The 19,962-nt window shown below is 38.9% G+C and overlaps 2 protein-coding genes across 2 annotated transcripts in view; one reads left to right on the forward strand and one right to left on the reverse strand.

The window, feature by feature from the left end:
* Positions 1-7,536: 7,536 nt before the first annotated feature.
* LOC136117894 (translation initiation factor IF-2) lies at positions 7,537-9,231 on the reverse strand. The gene is given in 5 exon segments (XM_065870872.1): positions 7,537-7,568; positions 7,643-8,099; positions 8,102-8,433; positions 8,436-8,529; positions 9,142-9,231. Coding segments are annotated over 5 exon segments (1,005 nt in total).
* Positions 7,658-19,962, forward strand: part of RALGPS2 (Ral GEF with PH domain and SH3 binding motif 2) — a 157,751-nt gene continuing 145,446 nt past the window's right edge. Inside the window, exon 1 of the mRNA XM_065883881.1 lies at positions 7,658-7,803. The gene's annotated coding sequence lies outside the window, so the exon portion shown is untranslated. The remainder of the gene's footprint in view (positions 7,804-19,962) is intronic.

Raw genomic sequence — 19,962 nt, forward strand, 5'->3', positions numbered from 1 at the left:
CCTTGGGCAAATCACTGAGCTTCTCTAAGCCTCATTTTCAAAAATATGGTAAAAATACCTGCCTTTCAGGGTTGTCCTGAGAACAAAATGAGGTGACATAGACATTTAATGTGTTGTCTGTATTGTAAATGCTCAATAAACATGAATCCAGAGATGGAGAGAGAGAGATTGAAAGAGAGATTGAGAGAGAGATTGTATGGTGCTCTCCAGGAGCTTACAGTGTATTTGGGGATACAAGAAACACACACTTGGTAAAACTGTATGTCATCACATAGTAAATTTCCAAAGTGAGAGAGTGATACCATGATAACCTCAGCAGGGGTTGGAGAAGGGAGATGTCAGTGTGAAATGTCAGACAAGAGGGACATGGAAAAGTTGCGCTGGAATGAAACGAATGGAAGTATATTTGGTGCTTAAGAGGAGAAATAAGTGTTTGCTTATTGAATGACTAAATCAAAGAATGGCCTGGCTAGTGTGTGGAGTGGTGATAAGGTGAATTAGCACGGTGGACTGAGGTTATAGAAGTCCCTGGATGCTGCCTTAGTAAACCATAAGGAACTGGGGAGTTTTCAACTGGGAGGTGAGTAAGGGTAGAGAAGACCTGTGACATAATGAAAATAGTGGTGTAGGAGAAGGTGTGTAAAACTGCAAAAAATTTATAAGGCTAAGGAGTAAATGGAAGGACGGAGAAGAGTTAACATTAAAGGAAGGAAAAGAGTTAACATTGATTCTAAAGCCTGTTAAAGAGAAGAAATGATGTGAACGGTGACTGAATAAAGAAAAGTTTTCAGGTTAAAAAGAAAGTTCTTTTATTGCTGTCCTTGCTTTTATAAAAGCTATACATGCTTCTGGTAAAAAAAAAAAAAAAGAAAAAACAAGACCAAACAATAGAAATATATGAAGTATATAAAGTATAAAAATGAAAAGTCCCCTCCTCCTCCCCCAATTCCGTTCTCCTGGGGTAACCATTGTGATAGTTTGTTTGCATAGCTCTCCAGGCTGATTTCTATGTATGCACCAACTTAAAAGGAAATGGGAGACTGGTATACACAGTTCTCTTCAACTTGTTTGGGTTCTTTTCCATGTTGGTTCATATAGAGCTATGTTTTCATGTATGCAAGGAAACATTATAATTGTATTTACCCACTGCTGTACTGATGGATATTAAGTATTCCGATTTTTGCTGTTATAAACAATACTTAAAGAGCAGTCCTGTATAGTTCTTTGAATGTCACCACAGTATTTTTGTAGGACGTGTATCTATGTGTGAAATTGCTGGGTCAAAGGGTACGTACATTAAAAATTTTCCTTGCTTTTGGCAAATTGTCCACCAAAGAGTTATGCTCATTTACACTCCCGCCATCAGTGTTTGACAGAGTCTGTTGTCCACATTCTGGCTAAACCTGAATATTATAAACCTTGTTAACTGGCCAGTCTATAAGGCAAAACATACCTTGTTTTAACATGTCTTTCTCTGATTTATCAGTAAGGGTAGACGTATTTTCATAGGTTTTATTTTTATTTTTTCTCCTGTGGTGATTTCAGTTTTGACCTTGTAGAGGTTGAACTGATAATAAGTGTCCTCATCTAGAGGCCACAGAGGAAATTAGACATGTGGTACTGAAGTCTGGGTAAGTTTCACCAGTGGAGCAGTGATAGTTGAAACAGTAAAGTCATAAAAATTCCCTGTATAATCATAAAAAGAAGGGAATACAAGGCCCTTAGGAAACAGCGTTAGCAAAGAAGAAAAGAGAAAGTGCTAGAAACTGAGCAGTAAGCTCACATAGAAAGGAAGCTCAGTAGTTGTTGAGATAGAAGTAGAATCAAGATTGTGCTCTGACATGCTAACTGGTTAAAGAATTTGGGGTAAGTCTTGAATCTCTGAGCCGCAGTTTCCTCATTTCTAAAATAAAAACGTTGGATAAGATGTCTATTTCACTATAAAATTCATTGTTTCTATAATTTTAACCCAAGAGATGAGACGATTTCATGGGAGTAGTCAACAATTTTAGAAAGCATGTAGGATTTGGCAGTGAGGTGGTCATTTAAAATAATTAGGATGTTACAGTCTATGGATGGCTTACTTCTGTTGCTGCTTTTTTTGTAATTATAACTTTTTTTAAAAAAACCTTTTTATTTGGAAATAATTTCAGATTTATAGAAAAGTTACAAGGAATACCCAAACACCGTTTACCCAGAGTCACCTATTGTTAACATTTTAGCTCTTTTGTTTTCTCTCCTCTCTCTCTCTCTCTCTCTCTCTCTATATATATATATGTGTGTGTGTGTGTGTGTGTATTTCCCCCCCCAACCTTACATACATCCTAGTCCTTTACTCCTAAATACTGCAGTATTTAGGGACATAATCACAGTACAGTTATGAATTTCAGTGATTTTAACGTTGATACAATACTTTAATCAATCTACCATCTGTTTTCCAATTAACCTAATAATGTGCTTTATAGAATTTTTCCCCTCCAGTAAAGGATCCGATCTAGTATCTCATGTTGCATTTAGTTGTCCTGGCTCTTTAGCTGGGATATTTTCACAACTTTTGTCTTTTGTGGCATTGGCATCTTGAAGAATACAGCCTCCACCCCCCTTAAAAAAACGAAAACAGCAAGTTCCTCATTTGGGATTTATCTGATAGTTCCTCATTAGATTCCTCATTAGATTTCCTCATTTCCTCATTAGATGCTGTGTCCTCTGGGAACTGCATCTTGAGGCAAACAATGTCCATCTGTCCCTCATTCGTGATGTTAATTTTGATTACCTGGTCAAGGTTTTGTTCAACTTCTCCAGTGTATAATTACTGTTTTTCCTTCCTTGCAACTAATAGGATGTCTACAGGAAGAATTCTAAGATGATGCAAATATCCTGTTCCTCATCAAAATTTCTCCCTACAGTTGGCATCCATTGATGGTTCTTGTCTTACCCAAACTTTGCTACTATGATTGCAAAATGATGATTGCTCAACTCCAGTACTCCCTCCACATTTACCTGTTGGCATTCAACATTCTAGCATAAGCGAGAGTACTTCCTTCTTCTCTATTTATTTAATCTATTTATTACTGGTATGGATTTATGAACTCCTGTTGCTGTTTTTCAATTCTAACCTTAATTTGAATGCAGGGTATATGAGTATAAGGAAACTACTGTGATGACCATCACTGACAAAGATTCTCACCTTCCATTAAGTGTCTAGAACAATGCCTAGAATTTTTATAAAGGAAGTAGAATGCGATAATAATTTACTTATCTGGTAAACTCAAATTTCAAAATATAGAAGAAGATATGAAAGTAGGCAAATGGATTCTATACTAAGTAAATGCCCCAAAGTATCAGAGTTGTTTTAGCATTTTCTGAGGTTCTTTACTCCTACTTTATACATGTATTTTTAAAATATTGGTTATTTGGCTAGCATGTTAAGACAGTTCAAAGGGATGTGTGCGTGTGCACACAATCAGTGCTGTAGCAGTGGTGCAAGGAGGGACAGCAGGGGGATCAGTCATTAGTACCGTCCAGATCAATTAGACTCAAAGGAGTGCAGGAACATAGGAGGCCATGATTATTTATTGTAGAGTGAAGGGTACTAAGTACTTCTAAGCTTCTGGCGACATCTTGGTATTACAGCTTTTGTATTTAAGACACCTCTGGGTCATTAGGTATAGGTTAAGCTACACCACGTTTTCGTTTTCGTTTTTGTTTTTGTTTTGCTATACGCGGGCCTCTCACTGTTGTGGCCTCTCCCATTGCAGAGCACAGGCTCCGGACGCACAGGCCCATAGGCCATGGCTCATGGGCCCATATGCTCCGTGGCATGTGGGATCTTCCCGGACTGGGGCACAAACCCGTGTCCCCTGCATCGGCACTGGACTCTCAACCACTGCGCCACCAGGGAAGTCCCTACACCACGTTTTATTAGTTTAAGGCAGAGAAACAAGTGATATTTCAGAAAAAACGTCAATACAAGTGGTTTAAATGAAGCTATTAATAGCGCTTGCTGATTAAAACCTCAGTTATCTAGAATATCTAATCATGTTCAATCCCTCACTGCCCCCTTTCCTTACACTGCCATATAAATGAGGCATTACTGAAATTGTCCTTAAAGTTAATATTGAAAATTATTAGTTCATGCAAACATTTATTTATACACTAGCTGGTCTCCCCAAGAGTTGTTCCAGAGAAACATTAATCTTAAGTAAATACATCCCTGCTGATCCACACCGTGCATAGAGCTGCCCTTGTGAGAGATAGCTCAGTCGTAAAATAAGGCCTTACGCCTTTTGAAATTTGTTGCTCATATTTGAACGGACTGGTGATTATCTTTGTTCTTCGTATCTTAGTATCTGTGGCATGTCTCTCTCAATTTGGGAATTGTGGCAGGCTCTCCTAGTAACTTGGTGTCAGTTTTCTGGAGAATGTCTGTCTATCCCTTCAAAGCCCCTGTGCATTTGAATTTTGGATATGCTACTTTGCCTATATTTTCAATCAGATTATCGCAAACATAACAGATTGTTTCAAAATGTCCAGCGAATATATATATTTGAAAAAACGTTTACAGCCCAGAGAAATAATAGACATATGTTATTATTGAAATTCTGTTGGTTGCAATAGAATTAGGTGTTACTGAAATAATCTTTCTTGTGACACCAGTTCGATTTTGTTTTGACAGCTGTAATGAGATGAGTTGTTTGTTGATTTGTTTTTTTTTTGCAGTGGTGGTCTCTTGTCTTTGAAACTGCTTGTTCTACATCTAAATGAGTTCCTTGGCTTATCCCTTGGAAATATATTGATGGACAGTAATAAAACTGTTACATAATGGTGATTCTTCTGAAACTACTTTTAAGCATATTGAATTCTTATTGATTTCTATTTTATATAATGGCATTTCTATTTTATACATTAGTACTTTTTGTTATACTAAGACTTTGCATATTTCTTGTCTTTGACAAAAGCAAATTGAAAACATAAAGCAACTCAGAGAATTTAACAGTGATAAAAGATGCTCTGGTGAAGAAAATTCGCTGCTTGTACTCTTTGGGTGTAAGAAGTCATTGTTTTCATTTACATATCAGTGAATCGGAAGGGACACTGACTTTCTAAAATAATTTCTAACCTATGGCAAAAAAAAAAAAAGACATTGAGAATGAACTTTTTTCTGTATTTTTATACACAAATTCTTAACCTTAACCAAGTTCAGAAATTTGAACTTAACATAACTCTAAAAGTTAATAAAAATACTATTTTACAAGTTATTAACATGAGAAATTCCGTTTGTATAAGAATTTAGTGTCTCCATGGCCTAGCTTCATGAGTCACATGGCTTTTTCTCTTCAGAGTCCAAATGAAAACTTCACTGCTCTTACAGTAAACTGTGAAAATTATTGGCAGATGTGGGAACACAGGCTCATTTGTTTTTATGAAACCCTAATTCAAGTTTAAAGTAGTTGCAAGACATTTATACAAAATAGAATTCCCTGTTGTTCCTCAGTTTTCTCATTTTTTAAAAAGCAGTGACAATGGGATATATATACATATATGCTTATAAATATATACATATATAATTGTATGTATTACTGTCGGCACATAGCCATCTACCTTTTCCTTAATCTTTTTTTTGCCACTTTTTTTAAAAATTTTATTTTTATACAGCAGGTTCTTATTAGTTATCTATTTTATACAAATTAGTGTATACATGTCAATCCCAATCTCCCAATTGATCCCACCCCCCACTGCTTTCCCCCCTTGGTGTCCATATGTTTGTTCTCTGCATCTGTGTCTCTATTTCTGCCTTACTAACACTTAAAAAAGATTAAACATTTACCCAACTTGATTTACCCAACTGGAAGGATTTTTCCTCCAATTGCTAATTCTCTTTGCCTGTTGTTCCTTTGGAACTTGAAGCAATTAACATCTAGGGGAAAACTTCTTGAATGCATCATACATTTCTCCCCTTTTCACCAGTAGTCTGTTTTCCTTTTTTTTTGTCCCTTGGTCTATTCTCATTTGAAAGATTTTGGGGTTTTTTTGTTTTGTTTTGTTTTTTTGTGGTACGTGGGCCTCTCACTGTTGTGGCCTCTCCCGTTGCAGAGCACAGGCTCCGGACGCACAGGCTCAGCAGCCATGGCTCACGGGCCTAGCCGCTCCGCGGTATGTGGGATCTTCCCCGACCGGGGCACGAACCCGGGTCCCTGGCATCGGCAGGTGCACTCTCAAACACTGCGCCACCAGGGAAGCCTTTTTGTTTTGTTTTGTTTTGGTTTGGTTTTGGTTTCTCTGCTTCTAGTGAGTTCATCATGATTCTTTTTAAGACTTTCTTTAAAAGTAAATGAAATAAAAATGAAGAACCATGAACTTAACCTATGGTTTTTTTTCTGTTGCTTTTGTTTTTTAACCTACCTTTGGGTGTGGGGTGGGGGAGAGGGAGGCTTTAAAGAAGTAACTCTATTTGAGAGAAAGGGGTTGAAGGGCATTCAAGCTTCCCTAACTAGAGTGAAGGGCTATGACTCAAGGCAGTCAAAGCAGGAAATAATTAGCATTCTTCAATATCACGATTAATCCATTCTGTTTAGTGGTTATTAAAGAGAGGAAAGAAACCAAATGAGAATAATTTTGGCCCTTTCATGTTTTATGCACAATGCTGGTACACAGTATTCCTTCCACATTCTACTGCATATTGCCTAGAGAAAGAGCTGCAGATCATCCAATAATCATCCATTTCTAAACGGTCTAATGATAGCATATACAAAGGTGGCTCACTTAAAACCTTCCATTTATAGTCACACTGCATCAAATGGTGCTAATTCTAAGTAGGCCACCGCATACAGAGCACCCTCCGAAACAACACCCTTTCACAGTTTAACCAAATCCATTCCTTTTTCATTCACAGGAAAGATTTAATATTTCAGAATCTTGTTCTTGCATTCAACGTGAAAAGACTGCTCACCTGGAACTCATCAATCTGAGACCCAAGGGATGCCAAATTTCTGTCATTTGCTCATTAAGCCAAGGGCATCACACAAAGGCCTACTTCTAACACCTCTCTAATCTTAATGTGTGAGAGTATTGATCACTATAATTTATGATCCTACGGCAGTGGGGTGGCTCTTCACATTTGGAACCCCCTCACTTGTGCGCAGCTACTTCTAAAAACACGGCTGGCGCGGGCAGGATATTTGATCTGGAGCCCAAGTGTTTCCAGACTTTGTTCACTGGCCTTAAAGACGAGGTGCCTGCGCTGAAGGAGACGGCCACCACAGGGGATTTCGCCGTGGAGGGCCGGATGCGGGGAACGGATGGCGGGGCTGCTGCGGGGGCCCCACCTGTCAGTCCGCCAACCCTTCCCGCCCCCTCGTTTGGCCGGTAGCGGCCCCTCCTTTGGGCGGGCACCCAGCAGAGGGACTGCGGCTGTTGACGCGCGCCGCGGCCGCGGGCGCCCTGCAGCAGTTGGTCTCCGCACAGCTGAAGAGCCGCTAGCTGGGCGCGCCGGGAAGACCCCGCCGGCCGGGGTGCTCGGGGCCCGCGCGAGCGCGCTCAGTTGGTGCGCGAGCGCGGCTCCGCCCCGCCTGCTCGGCGCGCGCCCCCGCCCAGTCCGCTCTCCTCCCCCACCCCCGGCGCGGATGGGGTGGATCCAGCTCACTCCCCTCCCCTGAGCGGCCGCGGCGGCGGCCGGCGCTGAATGAGAGACGCCGACTGCTCCGGTCGCCGAGCGCTAGCCTAGGCGGCGGCGGCTGCAAAACGGCGGAGCGGCGGGCCGGCGCCGTCTTTCCAATCTCCGAAGCGTCTGCCGCGGCTGCACAGGTCGGTGCCCTCGCCGTGGGCCTGGTGCGGAGCCTCGGTGGGAGGTGCGGGGGAGGGAAGGTGGGAGCGCTGCGCCCCGCCGGGCTGCGCGGAGCCGCGGCGGCGGCGGCGGCGGCGGCGCGGGGAATGGCGGCGGCTCGGGCGCTGCGGTGTGTTGATCTCCCGGCCGCGGGCCCCGGCGCTGCTCGACCCAGGCGCGGAGAGAGAGCTGCGGGGCTCGGGCTGAGGGAGGAGGGGGGCCGGCGTCTGGGAACCCAGGGCCGCGCCTCCCTCGGCGGCTCCCTCTCGGCGTCAGGAGGCGGCCATGGGGTCCCGGCTCCGGGTCTCTGTCCCGAGGCCGGGGGCGCGGCGACCCTCCGAGCCCGCCTTGCCTCTCTCTCTCCTGGGTGGCGGAAGCCCCCGGGCTCCGCCCGCGCTACCCTGGCGCCCAGCGGCGCCTCAGCCTCCCTTCAGGTGAGCTGGAGCTGGGAATCCGGGAGCCGGGACCCGCCGAGCCGGGCCACACCCCCTCCCCGGCCCTAGCAGCTGCGCCCCCGAAGCCCGGCCGCCCAGCTGGCCGCCTGCGGACCCGCAGTCTCGCGGTCAGGGTGACCTGTTGCGGAGCGGTCCGTAGCCCTAGTCGCCCGCCGGCCTCGGACCCAGAGGGGCGGTCCTGCACTGGCCCCGGGCCGGGCGCGCGGCAGGACGCGGGGCCTGGAGCGCTGCCCGAGATCCGGTGCTGTACCGCTAGGAACGGGCGTATTGAAAAAAAGAAGAGGTTCCCCACGATCTGATCAAACAGTTGCAAATATCCGGGATTCTACTGCAGTATCGGATTAGGCAGGCTCATGAACACCATGCTTAGGAGGTGATTTGGAAAAAACCCGAGACAGGAGTGAGAAGCTGTTATCTGTATCTGGAAAATAGCAGTAAACCTGTGCGGAGCTACATTATCCCCCACCTGCCCCCATCAAAGCGCTTTTCCTGTAGCTGTGTTGTAGACGCAGGCCAGTTTCAGTGTACGTGGGCGTGTTTGGGAAGAAGCTGTGAGCTGATAGGAGGTACCTAAGTACAAATGTTAATTTGTTTTAACTGGGAGGGGTGAGGGAGGAGGAAGAAAGGGCAATGATGTTAGCTGTGGAGGAGGGGCCATTGAAACACTAAATTTCTGTTTAAGAGAGCGCTACAAAGAAATATCGAATACCTGGCGTGTAAGACCGTAAAGTAGGAAATACAGGCAGCAATTAATTGAGCTTTATCTTTTACATGCCCTGGGTTTTAAAATTTCAACGCTATAGTTGCTGTAGAGAGCTTTGTTTTCGTACCAGTGTTTATGAGTTGGTGTTTTTCTGTATTCACCATCAGATCGACTTTGTGTAAGTCTCTCTGAAGATGACCATCAGAATTTTGGGAAACTTTTCGATCCGTGCAGCATAGTATTACAGTCATAGCAAGTCATAGCTTGTTAGCTGTAAAAGCCTGTTCCATCCAGATAATTATGCTTATCCTAGTGCTGTAAAATCATAATGTGTATTACCGTTACTGCTGCATATTTTACTGTAGACTTTAGAATTATAAAGGAACTTATCCAAACAGTGTTATTTTAATAAAAAGAACTTCTTACTCAAGTTCTGTAGGCATAAAGTTTATCATCTAGCTTCAAAGATTTGGAAAGTACTTGTCTTACTAGCTTAAGGGACATGTGTAAGGACATAAGATGCCTTTTTGAATAAATAATTTTAACATAATTTATTTTAAACTTAGTTTTTCTGTTTTTAAAATTCAGTATAATAATTTTGAAATGGCAAGATCTACGTTTTTTTCATTTGATTCATTCATTGACCTTTCTTTCAATTAAGGAATTTGACTTTAAAATACTCAGGGTGGGACTCTGGAAATATTGTTCATTTTGGCTAAATTATTCCAGATTGCAACAGAACTTTAAAGATAGTGCTGTGTTATCAATATTGCAACATGCTTTTCTAATGTATATTTTGATTATCAGGAAGAACAGACCAAAATCTCCTGAGGGAAAGTATAACTACTATGAAACTGGCTTTGTTAATCTTTTACTTTGTGTACTTTTATTATCCACATGACTAATGTATTTCTGTGTGTTTATGTATCTAGTTCTTGTCTTTTTCAGCTTTTTGTGTCATTACAGTTGAGACAGTAGTTTTTTGTAGTGAATGATGGATAGATGTACAGGTGAAATTGCTCTGTTGCAACTTAAAACACTTCAGCTTTTGTCCAGAGGTCCAGTTTGTTCGTTCATTCATTCTACACATGTTTATTGGGTTCCTATTTGGTGCCAGTTAGTTGTCTAGATGTTGGTGATACAACAGAGAAAAAGGTCTGTGCCCTGATGGAGCTTAAAGGGTAAGTAGGCAAAAATAGTCTACTGCTTCATTGTCAGATAACACTGTTTAGTGTTAGTTTAAAAGTTTCAGAAGTAAAAACCCCTCTGATGAGTTTTTTTGGTTAAGGATATTTGTTGTTTTTCCTTCTAAGAATAGTGGGAATTATTACTCAGTGAACAAAAGCATTAAGACACTTGTTTTAAAAATATGCTGATGTTTATGTACTTTGGGTATCTAGTTCCCAAGTACACCAAAACTAAACATTCTACCTGCAGTCACATGATGCACAGCTTACATGTGGTTAAACAGCTTTATTCTTTTGGTTTATATAGTTAAATGTTTGCTAAAAATGCTCTCTTGACACTTGTTTATAAGGGAGTCTAATTCTTTTTTTTTTTTTAAGTCTAAATTTTTTAAAAAATCTTTTCTTCTTCTGGCTGTGTATGTGTGAGTGGACCAAGGTCCCGTTGTTCTTCCTTAGAATCTGATAACCATTATCACTAAAATCAGAATTTTGACTGAAAGTGATTGTTGTTTTTTTAAATTAAAATATGACAAACATTGGTGTAGTTCTTCACCGATTACAAAGCTTTTTAATATATATTATTGATACTTCAATGTTTTGGTACTTCTTATTTACAGGAGTGCCAACAATTAACACTGACCTTAGGTAGGCATTATTATCTCCATTTTAGATGAGGAAATGGGTTTAAAGATGTTAGCACACCACCGATAAGCAAGCAGTGAACCTAAACCCAAGTTGTAGCTCTTACTATAATGTGGTGCACCATCTGGGGAGTGTGGATGGGGAGAGCATCATCATCCAGTGCTATACTACAGCTACTAACCTGCTTTTCCAGAAATTTCAAAATAATTTTTAAACTTTAAGCCCAACTGTTAATTGAGATTTAATTAATTGAATTTGTTTTCTTTTTGTGAGTTAAACTTTAAGACCTACCTAAAATCTAAAAGTACTGCTTTTTTTTTACTATATAAAAAAAGGCAGTTTGGATTCACTTCTAATTATAAGTGTTTTGAGAATAAGACATTAAAATCAGTCCTCTTTTCTGAATATGAGGTTTTTATTGTGTAACAACTGTATTTGGAACAAAACGTTGCTTCAATCTGGATGCTACATTTTTTTAGTTATTCAGTTTTCAATAAAAAGATAATTCAATAGCCTGAAACTCTGGTTTAGGGTTTCTCTTTAGTGAGAAAATGAAGATCGGATGCGAATCATTTCGGTAACTTGGAATTAATCTGGAATCTTTCTTGATTAACATCTTGAACTTTTGATTTAGGAAAACTTTTAACTATGTAATAGGAATAAAAACACTGGAGTTTGAAGTGTGTGACATCCACCTGTTCTATGGAGAGAAAAAAGTTTGTATAAATTTAGTCAGTCACTTTAATAAGTAATGGCTAGTTAGGGATGTAGGAAGAGTATGAACAGCAGTGTTCATAGGACTTAGCTTGACGGTGCCTGACAGTTTATGTATGCCACTACAGGGAACTTTGGTACTGGCTTTTGAATGATAACATGGCTTTAGAGTATGAGAGGCTTAAAATGAAGCTCTCACCTTGAGCTTAATTGGTACCCTTCTGTTATTTTATTTACATAACCTTTTCTCAAAACAGATTTTTCCTTTTTATCTCGATTTCCTTTTTGTTGACTCTTGGACAGCCCTTTTCTGAAAACCCTACCTAAACAGCATCCCCATTACACTCTACCCTCACCTTTATTTGTCTTCACAACATTAATTTATCTGACATTATAGCATACATTGATTTGTTTATTATCTTCTTCCCTCTGGATATAAACTTCATGAGGGCAGGGACTTAGTTTTGTTCACTGATGTATTCCGAGCACCTAGAAAAGGACCTGGCATAGTTAACACCCAGATAAAATTTGTGGAGTAAGTGAGTTAATTGGTATTAAATGATACAAAGCTCACTAGTTTTGTTTGTTCTTTGAAAAAAAAATTAACTTTTGACTTTAAATAATATAACTGTGCAGTTAAAAAGAAAGCTGTACTATAAGACTTAAAATGAAGAACACCACTCCCCTGTACAACTTTCCCTGCCAGGTCCTGCTCCTAGAGCAACCATTTTTGATACTTTTAGCTGTTTTTTTCTAATATTTACTTCCATATTTTAAGATATTACTTGTTTTTCAATTTTAGATATCTGTTGGCTTCCTCCTGTGGAAGATGAGTCTATCTATGGTTTTGGGTTCTTATGCCACCTGAAGTTCCTCTCCCTTTATCTCCTAATATAGTTATAGCATGCTGTTTATTGTTTGCATTATTATGATTTTGTATGCATGTTTATTGTTGAACTGTGCAGTGTACTATGATGATACTTCTTGGAGTTAAAATTTTTTCTTTTTTGTTTTTTGCTTAGTTTCCTATTTGTCTCTGTTTTTTTTTTCCAGAAACTGTCTCAGTATGTTCAAACACATCAGGTAATTGATCATTCGATTTTTTTTTTAATTGGAAAAATCCCAGGGCTCTCCATCCTTTTGCTCAGACCTGCAAGGGGACTCTCCACTCTGCTTGGTCTTAGCTTGTGATTTCCCTTCATGATTCTGGGAATTCTCTTTGCCTTTTCCCTGCATTAGAGCCTATGGTCTCTCGATCCATGTCTTCCTCTTTCTCCAGTTTACCCCTTTGTTTTGGTGAAATACATCCCTCAGTAACTTTCAAGAAAGGGTATTTGAGGAGGTGAAATTTTTGAGATGTTTGTATTGCTGAAAATATCTTCTTTCTACCCTGACACCTGGTTGATAATTTGGCTGGTCTGGGTGTAGAATTCTAAGGTGAAATAATTTTCCCTCAAAATTTAAGGGATTGTACTATAATTTTCTAGCTTCAAGTGGTTGTTGAAAAGTCTTATGCCCTTTAGTCTTCATCCTTTATATGTGACCTGTTTCTGTTAAGATCCTTTCTTTCTCATCAGTCTCTGATATGTCTCTGATGTTGTATGGGTCTTGTGTGGATCTTACTTCATTTCTTATGCATGGGACTTAGTGGGCCTTTTCAAACAGCAGTGTCCGTTTTAGATGAGAGCGGAGATGATCTAGTACAAGGCTCAGCCAGTTTTTTCTTTAAAGGGCTGAATAGTAAGTATTTTAGGCTTTGTGGGCAGTACAGTCTCTGTCACTACTACTCAGCTTTGCTTTTGTAGTGTGAAAGCAGCCATAGACATAGACTTGTGGCACAGGTGGAAGGATTAGCCTTTGAACTTTACTAGGAGTAGGGAGAGTTTGTCTACAGAATTGGGAGAGAAGAACAGAGTATATGGACAGAGACATGATGGTGGTAGCTTGAGGAGGTTCTCATCTGAGGTTTTCTGTTAATGTATGAGAAGCAAGATCATTAGCTGAGAGTAAGGAAGAATGGGAGTATGTATTGGAGGTTTGACAAGAGGGAAAATATGTGACGTGATCATCAAAGAGTGGGAAAGCGAATAGAATAGAGTAGAAGAGAATAGAATAGAGAAATATAGTGTGATTGCCAGTCAGCATTAAGGGCCTACTTGAGAGAGATGATCCTGAATTTCATGTTCCTGACTTCAATAGGAATACCTCTAAAATCTCATCAAGTATGACATCTTACTGAAGGTTTTGTGGTTTTTTTCCCTATCAGATAGGGTTTAAAAATTAATCATCAGAACGATTTTCATACATAAGTACTATATACATATAAATGTGTATATTTTTATACATACAAACGTGGCCTGTATAACTGCTTATTTCTAGAGAAATGCCAAAAGAAAGTACTATAATTTTTCCCAAATGCAAATTTTGATTTAGAAATCATTCGTTTATTCATTTTTTAAAAGCCATGGAGCATTTTCTGTGTTCCAGGAATAGTTCTTGGTGCTGGGGATACAGATAAAGACAAAAAGACAAAAACATTTGCCTTTATTACATTTATATTTTAACTAACTAACATAATTAAATTAAACACACACAGAGACGTTAACAAGAAAGGAAAATTATGCAGAAAAGAGAACATAATAGATGTTATTAACTGTATTTTTTCAGCTTTACTGAAGTATAATTGACAAAATTGTAAGATATTTAAACATGATAATTTGATATATGTATACATTGTGAAGGTATTCCCCCCATTGAGTTAATTAATACACCTGTCACCTCATATAGTTTTCTTTTTTTTTTTTGGTGAGAACACTAAAGTTCTACTTTTTAAGCAAATTTCAGTTTTACAATATAGTGTTATCAACTATAGTTACCATATGATATACATTAAATCCTCAGACTTTTTTCTTATAACTTTCTTATAACTGAAAGTTTATACTACCATTTTACCAACCTCTCCCTATTTCCCCTACCTTACTATAAGTTTTTGATAATATAACTAAAAAAAGGTTAAGAAATACCTTCTAGTCTTAGTTTTGTAAGACTTTTTTCTTATAATATCATAAGTATTGCATTTTATCAAGTGCTTTTTCTGTATTGTTAGAAATGATCATATATGTTTTCTCCATTAATCCGCTAATAGGATGTATTACATTAATAGTTTGCATTATTGCCTCCAACCCTACATAGCTGTGTTGCATTCGTTTTTTTCTCCCTCTAACTGCTGAACTTGATTTGCCACTGCCTTAGAGCTTTTTAAAAATTTACTTTTATCAGTAGATAAATTTATCAGAGATTTATATGTATCTGTTTTGACTTCAGAGTTGTGGTAGGTTCATAAAATGAGTTGTGAAGCTTTCCCTTTTTTTCTCTTCTCTGAAATAATTTTGTAACATAGGGATTATGTGCTCCTTGAAGGAACTATAGATGTAACGTCGAAGGTGAAACATAAAGTTTCTAGAGGAAAACATAGAAAAATATCTACATGACCCTATGGAAGGGAGAGGTTTTTGTTAAACAAGACATAAGGAGTACCAGAAAAGAACGATTGATAAATTTTTCTTCATTAAATAAGAACTTATGTTCATCAAAGGATACTATTAAGAGAGTGAAAAGACAAGTGACACAGTGGAGAAAGTGTCTGCAATACTTACAGTACAACAGTGGACTTGTATCCAGAGTATATGAAAAATATACAAGTCAATTAAAAAAAATACAGGCAACCCAATTTTAAAACAAATGGGCAAAAGACCAGAAAAGGCATTTATGAAATGAATTATCCATATGGCCAAGGTGAAAGGTACTCACACATAATTTTCAGGGAATTGCAAATTAAAACTACCATGTGATATGACTACATACCCACCAGAAATAGTGTAAATGAAAAAAACCTGAAAATACTAAGTGTTGACAAGAATGGAAAGCACTTGGGGCACTCATCCACTTCAGATGGGTTTGAAAATTGGTACAAACACTTCAGAAAATTCTTTAGGCAGCATCTGCTAAAGCTCTACATGTGTATGCCGTATGATCCATCAATTTCACTTCTTGGTATAGACCCAACAGAAATCAATATATATGCACATCAAAAGACATGGACTTTAGAAGAAACATAGGGGTAAATTTTCATGACCTTGGATATGACACCAAAAACAGGAACAACAAAACAAAAATGACATAAATTGTATTTCATCAAAATTTAAAACTTGTCCTTCAAAGGACACCATCAGGAAAGTGAAAAGATAACCCACAAAATGGGAGAAGATATTTGCAAATCAAATATCTGATAAAAGACTTGCATTCAGAATACATTAAGAACTCTTTAACAACTCAATAAAAAGAAAACCCAATTTAAAAATGGGCAGAGGATCTGAATAGGCACTTCTCAAAGAAGATATGCGGTAAGCACATGAAAAAATGCTCAACATCATTAGCTATAAGGGAAGTGAAGTTAAACCATGATGAGATACCCCTTCACACTACTAGAATGGCTAGAATCAAAAAGTTAGATGATAACAAGTATAGAGGCGGATGTTGAGAAATTGAATCCCTCATCCACTAATAGGAATGTAAAATTATATAGCTACTTTGGAAGATAGCATAGCAGTTCTTAAGATGATTAAACATAGAGTTACCATATGACCCAGCAGTTCTTTCCTAGGTATATACCCAAGGAAGATGAAAACATGTCTCCACAAAATATTGTTCACAGGTGATTATGGCAGCATTATTCATTGTAGGCAAAAAAAAAATGGAAACAACTCAAATGTCCGTTACCCAACAAGTGAATAAACAAAATGTGACATATCTATACATTGGATTATTATTTAGCCCTTAAAAGGAGTAAGGTACTGATGCATGTTACATCATCAGTAAATCTTGAAAATATCATGCTAGGTGAAAGAAGCAGTCACAAAAGGCCACATATTATATGATTCCATTCATATGAAATGTGCGGAACAGGGAAATCTGTAGAGACAGAAAGCAGATTAGTGGTTGCTTGAGGTTGGGGCTAGGGAATGGGGAGGTCTAAGGAGTGTGGGGTTTCTTTTTAAGATGATAAGAATGTTCTAAAATTGACTATAGTGATAGTTCTATATGCCATTGAATTGTATACTTTTTTGGGGGGGGTGCCATGCTGCGCAGCTTGTGGGATCTTAGCTCCCCGACCAGGGATTGAACCCGGGCCCTCGGCAGTGAAAACTCAGAGTCCTAACCACTGGACCGCCAGGGAAGTCCCTGAATTGTATACGGTAAATGGGTGAATTGTATGGTATGTGAATTACATCTCAAAGCTGATTAAAAAAAAACAAGACATGGCAAAAATAATCAGTGATGTGAGGACATTGTCACCATATTTAATTGAGAAAAGCAAGATACAGAGGAATATATAAAATACCCATTTTAGTAAAACAAACAATAAAAACCCTGTGTGTGTGTGTGTGAGAGAGAGTATAAGTGATCTTGTAAAGCAGAAAATGTTGCACATCAAATGTAAACATTTGTTACCTAGTTGGTCTAAGGTAAAAAGGAGAGGGAGGGAAAGAAGGGAGAAAATAAAGGAAAAGGGGTTGATTTAGAAAAAACAGCATTTATAACATCATTTCAGTTATGTAAAACATAAATCTTAAAATGGTAGTTGTCTATATGGTGAGGTACCAGGGTTTTTTTCTTTATCATGTTTTTCTGGGTTTGATCCTTTTTGTTTTATTAATATAACTATCTGAAACTAAATTAAGAAACAATACAAATACAATAAGTTATGAAATCTGGAAAAATATAGCAGTTTTTAACATAATAGCTCCCAACTGGAAGCAAGCCAAATGTCCGTCAGCAGAATAATGGAGCAATAATTTGTAGTATGCTCTATACTGGAATCCTATACATCAGTGAAAAAGAAGGAACTACTGCTATACTTAGCAAATGTGGGTGAATATCACAAAATGTTGAAAGAAACCGGACACAAAAGAGCATGTACTGTGTGATTCTCTTTTTGAAGTTCAGGAAAAGGTCAAACTCATCTATGTTGATGGAAGTCAGAGCAGTGGTTAGGGGTTCGGACTAGGGGAGCAAGACTTCTGGAGTGCTGGAATTGCTCTGTATCTTTATCTGATTGGTGGTTGCATGCATGTCTACATAGTAAAAATTCATAAATACATTTCAGTATTTGTGTATATCTCAATAAAAAAAGTAAAACACATTAAGCCAGAAAAAAAGAAGAAGTTTTTAAAAATCTGATGCTCATATAAAAAGTCTCTGTATACTTCCAAGGTTAGTTATATCACTTCGAAAGACAGTTTCTCTCTACCCTCATTTTTAATGGCTGTATTGTATCACTTTGTGTGGGTGTATCATAATTTATTTAATCAATCTCTTAATGGACACTTAGGTTGTTTCTAACTTTTATATACTATGAAGAGTGATAGAGTTCGCTTTTTTTTATACATATTCCTGTACTTTTTTGATGATTTCCTTTTTTTTTTCAAATTTTATTATTTATTTTTGGCTGCGTTGGGTCTTCATTGCTGTGTGTGGGCTTTCTCTAGTGGCATGCGGGGACTACTCTTCATTGCAGTGCACGTACTCCTCATTGCAGTGGCCTCATGTTGCGGAGCGTGGGGTTCAGTAGTTGCAACATGAGGGCTCAGTAGTTGCTACATGCGGGCTTCAGTAGTTGTGGTGCATGGGCTTCATACTTGTGGCTCGTGGGCTCTAGAGCCCAGGCTCATTAGTTGTGGCACGTGGGCTTAGTTGCTCAGCAGCATGTGGGATCTTCCCGGACTAGGGCTCAGACCCGTGTCCCCTGCATTGGCAGGCGGATTCTTTTTTTTTTTTTAACATCTTTATTAGAGTATAACTGCTTTACAATGGTGTGTTAGGTTCTGCTGTTCCCCTCCCTCTTGGGTCTCCCTCCCACCCTCCCCATCCCACCCCTCTAGGTGGTCACAAAGCACCCAGTTGATCTCCCCATGCAGTACAGCAGCTTCCCACTAGCTATCTGTTTTACATTTGGTAGCGAATATATGTCAGTGCTACTCTCTCACTTTGTCCCAGCTTACCCTTCCCCCTCCCCATGTCCTCAAGTCCATTCTCTATGTCTGCGTCTTTATTCCTGTCCTGCCCCTAGGTTTGTCAGAACCATTTTTTGTTGTCGTTCAGATTCCATATATATGTGTTAGCATGCAGTATTTGTTTTTCTCTTTCTGACTTACTTCACTCTGTATGATAGACTCTAGGTCCACCCACCTCACTACAAATAACTCAATTTCGTTTCTTTTTATGGCTGAGTAATATTCCATTGTACGTATGTGCCACATCTTCTTTATCCATTCATCTGTCAGTGGACACTTACGTTGCTTCCATGTCCTGGCTATTGTAAATAGTGCTGCAATGAACATTGTGGTACATGACTCTTTTTGAATTACAGTTTTCCCAGGGTGTATGCCCAGTACTGGAATTGCTGGGTTGTATGGTAGTTCTATTTTTAGTATTTTAAGGAACCTCTATACTGTTCTCCATAGTGGGCAGGCAGATTCTTAACCTCTGCGCCACCAGCGAAGTCCCTGTGATCATTTCCTTTTGATGAATTTCTAAAAGGAGGATGATTGCTGTTTGGAGGTTAAGTACATTTGTATTTTTGCCCATGGCGTATAATTGTTTCTCTATACTCTTACTGACTTGGTGATTAGCTTTAAAAACATAAATATTGATCTGTAAGGTAATAAATTCTCCTTGTTATAATTTGCATTTTTTAACTTTTTCAGTGAAGTTTATATTTTCATGTTTTCGGACATTTGTGTATAATTTCCTTTTCATATCTTATATTCCTATTGCTCAGTCTCTTAAAAGTCTTTTAAGGAGATAAGTCAGGTAAACAAAAAGTACATAAAGATTAATACAGTTAACCCCTCAGAAAGAGAAAGACAAATACCATATGATATCACTTAACATGTGGAATCTAAAATAGGACACAAATGAACTTATCTATGGAGCAGAAACAGACTCACAGATACAGAGAACAGACTTGTGGTTGCCAAGGCGAGGGGTTGGGGGAGGACTGGGTGTTTGGGATTAGCAGATGCAAACTGTTACATAGAATGAATAAACAGCAAGGTCCTATTGTATAGCACAGGAAGCTATTTTCAATATCCTGTGATAAACCATAATGGAAAAAAAAATACAGTTAACCCATAACTTAAGAAATGAAACATAACCAGTGCAGTTGAAGCACCCTGTTATTTAACATGTTAGAGCTCTTTATGTATGAAGAATATTGTTTTTGTTGGTTGTTGTAGATCTTTTCCCTATTTTATTTTTTTGTCACCTCACTTATTTTATTAAATCTAAGTTGGCTTCAGTTGTGAGATACACTGTGTAACATACAGTTAAGGATAGAAATATGCTGTCACTTAAACCATGACACTCTGTTAGTTTTAA

Source organism: Phocoena phocoena, chromosome 1 (genome assembly GCF_963924675.1).
Source record: "Phocoena phocoena chromosome 1, mPhoPho1.1, whole genome shotgun sequence".
Taxonomy (NCBI): Eukaryota; Metazoa; Chordata; class Mammalia; order Artiodactyla; family Phocoenidae; genus Phocoena; species Phocoena phocoena.